The sequence below is a fragment of the Impatiens glandulifera genome, chromosome 2 (genome assembly GCF_907164915.1).
Source record: "Impatiens glandulifera chromosome 2, dImpGla2.1, whole genome shotgun sequence".
Taxonomy (NCBI): domain Eukaryota; kingdom Viridiplantae; phylum Streptophyta; class Magnoliopsida; order Ericales; family Balsaminaceae; genus Impatiens; species Impatiens glandulifera.
Genome location: NC_061863.1, coordinates 7,924,795 through 7,935,668, shown reverse-complemented (window position 1 = coordinate 7,935,668; position 10,874 = coordinate 7,924,795). Strand labels below are relative to the sequence as shown.

Genomic DNA, 10,874 nt, shown 5'->3' with positions numbered 1-10,874 from the left:
CATCAAATTGATAAAAGAGGGAAAAGGAAGGTTATTAGTAGAAGAAGTTGGACGGACAAAGAACAACAAGTTCTTATTGGAGCATTGAAAGATATTGTGAGCTTAGGAATGAAGACAAATAACGAATTTTGATCAGGATATCTAAATGTTTTGTATGACAAAATGGAAGTTCTTATTGGTATATATATGTTTTGTAGGCATATATAATATTTTTGTAAATGTATAACATGTCACTTTTGTTTTTGTAAAACATGCACTGTTGTATGATTTTTAGACCATTAGGTGTTATTATATATGACATGTAGGTATATATAATATTTTTGTAATTATACAGTTGGTTGAACTTACAAATCATGTTATCCAGTTTAAATATAATATATTGTGTCTATAAAGAATTGTTTTATGGCCATATGAAAATGAGATAATTAATTTGGTGTAACATGCTTGTGTTTAGTGATGGATGAAAGTGAATCATAATTAGATATAATAGGCAAGAGAAAGAACATCATAAATGATTTGAGCATAACTTTATCAACATAAGCTAATAAGAATGACGACAATGGAAATAAGAAAACCACACACAAATTCATCGCAATAGTCAACCTCTAAGCAATTTATCCTTCACCTTATCATCTGACCATTTTGGTCTAACAATAATAGTAGAAATACCGTTTGTGTTATTTTTGTTCATGGTGACATATTCAATTAATGACATGGGACTATATTTTTCTGGTCATTTATAAAAACACACATGATGTAATAATTATCTAATATTTTTGTTATTATGTCACTTGATTTATGGTTTTTGTTTTTTTAAAATAAAAATTTAATAAAAAAAAATATATAATTAAATAATATTATTATTTTTTAAATATTCATAGGATAATTAAATTTACTTTTATTAATTTAAATATAATTAATAATAAAAACTAAAATAATTAAATTAATAAAAATAATTTACATAAATATAAAGGTAGAATGGTATTTTACTTTTTATTATTTTTTTATACCAACAACCAAACACAAAATTATAAAACATATATAATTTATGAATCTTTCAATCTTCTAACCAAACACATATGATCTATATAATTTATATATTTTAATACTCTCATATAACTTATACTCTTTACTATTTATAAATAGTACTATTAGCATATTATATTTTATAAAATAAACTTAATTCAAATAAAAAAGTCCTAATATTTGAAAGACACTCAAGTGATGAACTCTGATAAATAAGTATGAAAATCTGAACCAGTTTGTGAAGGCGAGAGATGATAAGAGGTTCTAGGGTTCTTCATTCGGTTTCTTCTTCTTCTTCTTTTGCATCCATTAAACGTCAATGCTCGCTCATCATCCAATCTTTCTCTTCTCACTCCGACAACTCAATTCTTCAAACGAGAATCAAATCCTTCATTCACGTAGCTCAGTCCTGCTCCTCCTCTTCTTCTTGTAGATCGGTTCATGCCCAGGTAATCAAATCTTCCCTTTTCCGCCACGGATTTCTTGGAGATATTTTAGTGTCAGCCTACGGGAGATTGGATTCATTAAATGATGCACATAACCTGTTTGATGAAATTACTCACAAGGATTTAGTTTCCTGGAATTCGTTCATTTCAGTATTTTCACGATTAGGGCTTGTGGAGAAATGTTTGAATGTTTTAAATCGGATGAGAGTTGAGTCGGATATAGAACCCAACGAGGTGACACTCATTTCAACGATTTCAGCTATTGCAGATGTAGGAGAAGGTTTAGACGAAGGAAATTCCCTTCATGGAATTGCAGTGAAGGTTGGTCTTTTGTTTGAATGTAAACTTCTCAATGCTTTGATTAACATGTATGGGAAATTTGGTCATTTGGATTCTGCCTATAAGGTGTTTGTAGAAATGCATGTTCCTACACAAGTCTCATGGAATTCATTGATTGCAGTTCATGTTCATAATGGTTTTCCTGAAAAAGGAATTGTCATATTTAAAACGATGAGAATGTTTGGATTTCAACCTGATGAAGCTAATGTTGTGTCATTCATTCAAGCTTGTGAAGATTTAGGTATAGAAAAATTGGCTGAATCAATCCATTCCTATGTTTTCGCTTCTGGTCTTGTTTCCGATTTAACCATCATGACCTCGCTGTTGAGATTCTACGCAAAATCGGGTCGGTTATTGAGTTCTTACGACGTTTTTAAAGAGATAAAGAAACCAGATAGAATTGCTTGGACTGCAATGCTAGCTGGTTATGCTATCCATGGATATGGCAAACAAGCGATAGAATTCTTTGAGTTTATGATCAATACTGGTTGTGTTCGACCCGATCATGTTACGTTCACGCATTTACTAAGCGCTTGTAGTCACTCGGGGCTCGTTAACGAAGGCGAGAAATATTTCGATGTTATGTTTACTTCTTATAAGATTGAACCTAGGTTAGATCATTATTCGTGCATGATCGATCTTTTAGGTCGAGCCGGTCGCTTGATCGACGCTCGTAAATTGATCGATGAAATGCCGATGGAACCAACTTCGGGAGTTTGGGCTTCTCTTCTTAACGCGTGTCGTGTCCACGGTAATATGGAGCTCGGGGAAGACGTAGGGGCGCGTCTTCTTTCGATAGACCCTTTGGATTCTCGTAACTATCTAATGCTATCGAATATCTACTCCAATTTTGGCCGATGGAAGGACGCGGCGAAAGTGAGGAGTTTGATGAAGGGAAAACGTTTGAGGAAGGTTCCGGGTTGGAGTTCGATCGAATGTGAAAATGAGATTCATCGTTTCGTTGCGGGTGATAGGTCGCATCGGGACTCGGAGGAGATATATGCGAAATTGGATGAACTTATAGGTAAAGTTCGAAAAATTGGGTATGTTTCGAAGACAGAATTGGTTTTGCACGACGTGGAAGAGGATGTGAAGCGTGATATGATTGAGAAGCATAGTGAGAAATTGGCGGTTGCTTTCGGGTTGTTGGTAGGTAGGGCGGGTAGGCCGATGATTATTACGAAGAATATTAGAATCTGCGGGGATTGTCATGTTTTTGCGAAACTTGTGTCTGTTGTTGAGAAGCTTACTATTATTATTAGGGATCCGAAGAGATTCCACCATTTTAGCGATGGATTGTGCTCTTGTGGAGATTTTTGGTGATTAATATTAGAGATAAAAACACTTTGTTGATAATTGTGTTAAAAACATGTATAGTTAATACCTTGATGTGCCTCTTATATCGGGGAAGTTGCACAGTTCTTATTGTCGCCTTAGTTTTGTCGGCTTATCGTGGTGGAAGTCAAAGAATGGGATATTAGGATCGAGCTTACTAAGAGCATACAATTGGTGGGTGTTCAAGATTTTTGGTGCCATCACTTTGTGATTTTGGTGCAATTTTTGAAGAATTGATGCTTCTAAACATAGTGAAGATATTACATGGTTACTCAAGAAAATTCATAAGATGAGGAGGATTGTGAAATTGCTTGAGTTTAAAATTGACAATGGGAAAGGAACTTAGTTTTGGTATCACTTGTGTTTTAAGAACTATCATTTTGAAGATACACATGCTTTGCTTAGTATCTGTATCAACAAGACATGAAAGATAATTATTATCACGAGAATGATGAATATACCATGTAAAAGAAAGTAGGATGATCAAATTTTGCTTAGAAGATATGTTAATAGAATATTGGATTACAACCATCTATTCTATGCTCTTTTACCATCATGAAATATTTGCTTCCTAAAGACTAAGATTATGGAAATGAGACTTCCAAAGCTTGATGGTAGATGGATATAATAGATGCATAGAAGAACAATAGTAAATGTAGACTCTAGATTTTCTTTGTGGGAAGGAATATGAAAAGAAAAAAAATAGAAAAAAAATAGATTTAATTGGAGTTTAGATTTAATTGGAGTTAGCACGATTGAGTCCATATACATAAGTTAACCAGGCATTAATGGACATGCGAACCATAATATTTTGAGTGGGTTCAGATACAATATAAAAATGGGTCTCGACACAACACGATTGAGTCGACACGTTGACCAACTCTAATCAGAACAACACAACACGTAAATTTAAACATGAGTTAGTAGGGAAAGAATAAGCTCGTGGATATGAATTAGCACGACCCGAATAAGCGCGTGGACACGAGTTATAAGCACACAAAAGGACCAGAGACGCACACAAAAGGACCAGAGACGTCCTGTGTTCGATAAAGCCTAATGCAAAAAATAAAAAATGAACTATTTTGTTGTCATAAAGTTCAGTATGTAATAATAATAATAATAATAATAATAATAATAATAATAATAATAATAATAATAAAATAATATATATATAAATAAATAAATAAATAAATAAATCAATCAGAAACAAAATGATACGTAACACAAAAGTTAATAATATTTGAAATAATTAAATAAAAAACACTCGTCTAACTGTTTTAGAGGCAAAAAAATATTGATTAAATCTGTATAATTTAATTGACAGGCTATTTTTTCTCAATCGACAACATTGCTAGCCCATTTAGTCTATCATGTGATATTGTTGATCGAATATAATTTTTAATTAATTTCAACTTCGAGAAACTTCTTTCTGCCGATAATTTTATTTAATCATAATTTTGATTATAAAAATTTTAATTATCAAATATTTTAATATTATTGATTTATGTTTATGATTTTGTGTATAAATATACTCATTAATATTAATATGACTTGAATGTCAATATTTTTAGTGGAGTATCAATACTTATTTACAGTTATATGAATATTCAAACTAACGAGAATGTGGAATCAATAATTAAGATAATAGACTAAAAATAAAATTAAATAATAGTAGTATATTATGTAATTATAATTATAATTCTTTAGCAAAATAAAAAAAAATCTTAATCAAATTATTAATTTTATTTGAAGTTATCAAATAAATAAAAGATATTTAATTGGATTCTATTGTCAATTTTAAAATTTAACATTTAATTTTAAGCTGAAGCAAATAAGATGGGGATAAATTAAATATTTCTAATTAATTAATGAATAAATTAGAACAAATATGTTTAGTCAAGATAAACCATAGTTTCTTGTAACTCATATTAAAATTGGACACGTGTAATAATAAATTAAAAATTATCATCATGATAAGATCATATTCTCTATAATGACAATCATCATCGGCCTATTTTGAAAACCTATTAACAATTAAGAAAAACTAATTCATCAATTTTTTTTAAGTAGTAAATGCATCATTATTACTCCACACATTGTCACGATGGAAAGAGTTGGCTTAAGAGATTTTTTTAAACCATCAAATTTATGTATTTTGTCAAATTCATTGAGCAGTGATTTCATTGATATATCACTACTATATTTGTTGTATTGTCAGAGAGTCATCTACAATAAACTCCAGTTTAAAGGAGACTATGAAACTGTTTTAAAAAAAAATGTGTTAAATATATATCTCAAATAAACCTTTAATTTCAGTAATTTCCTTTTTGTACATTTTGTTTCTTTCTTTGTTAAGACTTATGATTTAGGGTCTCAAAAAGACATTTTCACCTACCGTTTAGTTTTTACGACAAAAAAAAGTTAAAAGACAATCACGCATCTTGTGCATGTTAGAACTTATAAGAAACTTAGAACTACCTAATACAAATGTTGACGACATAATCCTAGGCCTGAAGAATAAAATAGGGTTGTTTTTATTACTTAATTTTTTTTATGTTAGATGTTTCTCTATTTGAAAAAATTAATCATATACAGATTGCGAGGACTTCGAATTATCAGGAAAAATAACTTGTACGCTTTAGTCCAGTAATTCATCTCTCCCAATTGAAAAAAAAAAAAAAAAGAATGCTCAGATTACTTATTAAATTAATTTCTACAAGTTGATCCATATAATATATATATATATATATATATATATTTTTGTTGGTTGTTCAAGAAAAATGAGTAGTGCTAATTTTATTTAAGATTAGTTTGGAGAGTAGAATTAGAATTGATTTTAGAATTTTATTTTTATAATAATAATTGATATTTAATTGTTATGTTTGAAAAAAATTAAAATATTATTATTTAATTTCAATTTTCTTATTTAATGAGAATTTATTATTAATAAAAAAGGTTAAATATATGTAAAATAATATAAAAATACATACATAATGTATATAATTTATAAAAAATGTTGATTCACACTTGATTTTATTAGTTCATCCATTAAATATTTTTTCATGTACTCTTTATCTTAGTTTGCTTAATTCATAAGTGTAACATTTTAATTCTTTTAGGCTTTCCATCAAATTTTGTATTTCACACCTTACCGTGCTTTACCTTACCGTGCTTTAGATACTTTTTTGAATATGATGTTATTAAAATTAGAAGAAGAGTTAACCGCGTTAAGAGAATACGATGAAAATAAAAAATGTTGATCTCGTCTTTGCGAAAGGAAAAACCTTGGCGCATAAAACACAATTGACTTCCCGAGACCATGCTCTCTCAAAGCTTCAGAAAACAAAGAAAACTAACGACATCTTATTCACAACTGCTGAAAAAAATATTTGTTTAATCATATCTATGGGTGAAGGAATTGAGAAAACGAAAAAGAGAAGAGAATTTGAGAAAGGAGAAAGAGAAATTCCTTGAAGTTTGAGCCAGAAGAAAACAAGGAAGGATAAGAAAGAAAGATGTGTGTACGATTAAAAAAAAAGTAGTTTTACAATTTAGACCTATTTAAGAAAAAATCAAATATTAACCACAACATTATATTCATAATTCCATCAGAGAATTTAAATTTTAAATCTAATTTACTTAACAAAATTTATAATTAAAATTGACCCTCCAATTCTAATGCCAATTCCATCATCATTAAACACGCCCGACTCATTTTTCCAACAAAAACCAGGTTTCAAATACAACCTCCTTTAGAGATGAAGTAATTTCAATACAAATATGTATTTATCATAACTCAATAGAAAGTCTAGACTTTGTTATGTAAGTTATTTAAGAGTATTCTAGATCATATCTTAGTAAAAGAAAATACTACAGTTTTGTCCAATTTATGTAATGAAAACACCCTAATAATTAGTATTTTTTTTATTGATATAGTATATTACATTACTAGATTATAATTTCAAAAATAATGGGTTTGACTTAATGTAAGAATTTACAAAAAAAAAAAAAACTATGTAATTAATGAAAATTAAATCAGGATAAGATATATGTATTTTAACATAAAAATCAATGCACAACTATTACAAAAAATATTATTATTTTAAAAGATTAGCTAGGACACATAAATTTGACAAGTATTTTTTTGTGTGTCCTTCAACAAACTACAACCTTTGCATAAATTTTCTATCATGTATGAAAGTTTCTAATAATAAAATTACTAGATATTAAATCGTAAATAATTTAGTCTAGTTGGTGTAGTAGTTAAATTCAAAACCGTATTATGACATGTTTTGTCACATGGGTACGAGAAATCCAACTCTCGAAACCAAATCTCGTCGAAAAACCATTCGCCAACTGCTTCTGCCATAGTCTGTCATTCCAAGAGTTTGATCCAAAAACAAAATAAAATAAAATAAGAACATATAAGAATCAAAGAAAAACTAAAAAAAAGAATAAATAGATTTAAACAATTTAATTAACATAGTTAATCTTACTTTTCCTGCAAGTTTAGAAGAATTAAGACCAGTCCATATCTCTTGAACTTCAGTTTGACAATGGATGAAGCAAGAATTGATGAATAACCCATTGTACTCAGATTTCTTCACATTTTCTAATGCATTAATGAAGTCTGACCTGAATTCTGTATAAATTAAATCCCAAATAAAGGAGTTATAGATCATTTGACAAGTAAGTTCAATTTTGAAATTTAATATATAAATTTTGTTTACTTTTATAAAATTTAATGGGTATATATATTAGTTTATTTTTCTACTATCAAAGACATTGAAATAATAACTGTCAAATGTGTGTAGAAAGTTATTTGTCTTTAACTTTGGTTAAATTTTGTGTTATGACCTAGCATCTCAATTTAGAAAGTTTTTATTGATAAAATTAAGACATTTTTTATCTTTTAGTTTTGATTTTTTATAATATAATACAATATTTAGTTTATGATTCAAATTTAAAATCAAAATATAGTTATTACAAATTAAAATATTATACTTTTTTATCCTATATACCTAGTTACCACTTTCATTAACTAAAATATACATGTTGGTTAAATATGGTTTCATTTACTTTCATCTCGAATACCACTATTTTTTAAAATAATAATAAATTCTAGTTCAACTATAAATTTGACAATTTCTTAATGAAATTTAGGAAAAAAAATTGAAGTTTCAAGAGAAAACATAGTAAATGCATGATGTCAAATGAAAATTCAAAATTTTATATAATTCATAGATGTTCAATCAAGACTATTATTATTATTATTTTTGAAGAAATTTATACCTTGTAAGGTGTCGAGTTGAGTAGGAGAACAATTGGCTATGTTATTCTTGCAATTGGTCCAATAACGTTCAGGATCAGAATAAGATGGTATTAGAATATTATGAACCTGAAATTTAATTATAAATTATTTTAATAATTAAATTCTCGTTTTCATCGTATGAACAATGCTCAATTCCAACCATGTTAATTACCTGCCATACATCGTACTCTGCGTTTAGGATAAATAAAGGTGTTTGAATATCTTCAACAATATTTTCAGGAAAGAAACACTGCGATTGTCACGGGTTTGAGTATATTAAATATACCACTTATAAGAAATTGAATGAAAAAATGAAAACTTTTGTTACCAATCCAGGACTAAGCTTGGAAGTACATGTTGTAGGTAAATTTCTTGCTAATCTCTGCATGCACAAAGAATAATCGTCATATAAACGCGACAATAAAACGACAAAAAGTTATAAGAAATAGTGGGTTTTGATGGGGGATTACATGAGTTTCAACTACGCCATTGTATTTTCTTTCAATGTATGGGTTCCCAGCAATGTCTTTTCTGTATTTGTCAAAAGAAAAAAAAAAGAATTATGTGGTTAATTAATAATCTTACTCAGTGATTTACTAATAAAAATTATATAATGAAAACAGGGCATTAATGGCTATGGGAGTGTTCTCCTAAACAAAAATAATAAAAGTTCTACATTTTCAAAATAAAAAAATAGACTTTATGGAAAAACACTGGTTTCCTCGGAAAAAGAGATATTAAAAATGATTTACATATAAAAAAAAATAAATTAAAAACACTAATATGGAATAAGTGACCAATTCGGATAGAATTAGGGACTTTATGTTAGAATTAAAAAAATCCTCAAACATTTCTCAAATCATCCTCGCTAACGATAAATATTTTTGAAATTACTTTTTTCTTGGTTTATGAAAAAGTAAAAAATTGTCGATAATTTCTATAGTTATTACATTTTGTACACTAATAAAAGTTGAATGATTAATAATTTACCTGTTTATGAAATAACCAGCGTCGGCTAAACATTTAACTCTTGTGCTTTCGGGTAAAAGATTTCGAAATTCATCACATTTAAATATTGATGACATTCCTCCAGCTGAACAACCGCCTAAAAGTGCCTGTTAGATTTTTCACATTAAAAAAACAATAATTGATTAAAAAATTTCACGCAAAAATTATCTGTCCAAAATACACCCACATTATGCGCTTTATTTAGCCCCTTCGTTAATAAATCTTCGATGATAGCAACAAAAACTCGTGCACCTCTAAAGTGAAGATTAGTCGCCTAAATAAGAAACAAAAAGAAACAAGTGAGTTAAACACTACAATTAAAATGTTTCAATATTGGTCAATTTAGCAAGGTCATATTTTTTAGACTTTACCGGATCAACTTCTTCAACGTCAGCCATAAACGACGCTCCATCGCAATATCGGATCTTGACCCGGTTCCAATTATAGAAAACTGAGATTTAATAAGGCATTGTTAACAATAAATTAACAAGTCTTATATATAGAAAACAATATTAGATCACTTTTTTTATGGAGTTTAATATTTAGTTTATTATTTAGATAGATCAACACAATCCCACTTCTCAACTCTAGTTGAACTTAAATTTTTTAATCTCTTAAAGGGTTAATCATTAATTTAATTGAAACCTGGATTGAGTAGTTTCTGATTATTAAGAATTCCTTTGAATTGGATAGTTTTATTCATTAGATTTGTCGATCCCCGAAACGTGTTCTTTCGATTTAGGCATTCGGACGTGTTCTCACACCATCCTCCTCCCTGACATATAACAAATGAACCGAAAATTGAATCGCAAGCATACAAAAGGCGGGTTATTTACAAGACACAAAACTAACCTCAAAAACAAGTAGCCAATTGTTCGATCCGTCTCCAAAACCCTCGTTGAAATGGTAACCGGGTGGGCTCCCATCTAAACAAACTGAATTATCGACAAAAGAATTTCCTTAAAGTTTTCTTCATAAATAAAGTTTCTCGAAATCCTTACAAAAAAAAAAAAACAATAACAATAATAAAAAAAACCTGCTCCCTTGACAATTGCACTATTAAGAATAGTTATACCGACGGTTTGTCCTTGAATTCTCATCACCAGTTCTAGCATCATGATTATCAACACTCCAAACATTTTGCCCATTTTTACAGAGGGGGAGAATATGTTTAATTTACTGTCAACATATTACATTTTTATAATATATTAATTTCACAAGAAAAAAAAAGTTATTATTATCATAATAATTAATATCATCTGTAAGTATAATAATTTTTGGAATCTGTACAAATATAAAATGAAGATAATAATGTTTGTATATAGTATAAAAGTTATGGGTGAATTAAATGAAACTTTATATATGAAAAGTAGATAAAAAATAAAGATAATGATATTTGTATCTGTTAT

At 28.6% G+C, this 10,874-nt stretch overlaps 2 protein-coding genes across 3 annotated transcripts; one reads left to right on the top strand and one right to left on the bottom strand.

Moving 5' to 3' along the window:
- Nucleotides 1-1,235: 1,235 nt before the first annotated feature.
- Nucleotides 1,236-3,244, top strand: LOC124925793 (pentatricopeptide repeat-containing protein At5g40410, mitochondrial). 2 transcript variants are annotated; one of them, XM_047465895.1, is made up of 2 exons: nt 1,236-2,373; nt 2,458-3,244. In XM_047465895.1, the coding sequence occupies exons 1-2, from the start codon at nt 1,278-1,280 to the stop codon at nt 3,132-3,134; spliced, it is 1,773 nt and encodes a 590-aa protein (XP_047321851.1). In that variant the 5' UTR covers nt 1,236-1,277; the 3' UTR covers nt 3,135-3,244. The 2 variants fall into 2 exon arrangements, with proteins under 2 accessions (XP_047321851.1, XP_047321850.1); XM_047465894.1 differs by having other exon boundaries at nt 1,236-3,244.
- Nucleotides 3,245-3,521: 277 nt separating this feature from the next.
- LOC124924273 (pectin acetylesterase 8-like) lies at nt 3,522-10,613 on the bottom strand. Its single transcript, XM_047464332.1, has 12 exons — nt 10,502-10,613; nt 10,318-10,400; nt 10,111-10,240; nt 9,837-9,916; nt 9,653-9,739; nt 9,448-9,572; nt 8,928-8,988; nt 8,786-8,839; nt 8,630-8,707; nt 8,439-8,544; nt 7,643-7,788; nt 3,522-3,554 (listed from the first exon to the last, which is right to left on the bottom strand). Exons 1-12 carry the CDS (start codon nt 10,611-10,613, stop codon nt 3,522-3,524), a joined length of 1,095 nt encoding a protein of 364 aa, XP_047320288.1.
- Nucleotides 10,614-10,874: the final 261 nt, after the last annotated feature.

Coding starts and splice junctions, on each gene's coding strand:
- LOC124924273 (XM_047464332.1), bottom strand. CDS start 10,613: ATGGGCAAAATGTTTGGAGTGTTGATAATCATGATGCTAGAACTGGTG. Junction 10,401..10,501: donor TGCAATTGTCAAGGGAGCAG/GTTTTTTTTATT, acceptor TCGATAATTCAG/TTTGTTTAGATGGGAGCCCA. Junction 7,789..8,438: donor TCAACTCGACACCTTACAAG/GTATAAATTTCT, acceptor TAATTTATACAG/AATTCAGGTCAGACTTCATT.
- LOC124925793 (XM_047465894.1), top strand. CDS start 1,278: ATGATAAGAGGTTCTAGGGTTCTTCATTCGGTTTCTTCTTCTTCTTCT.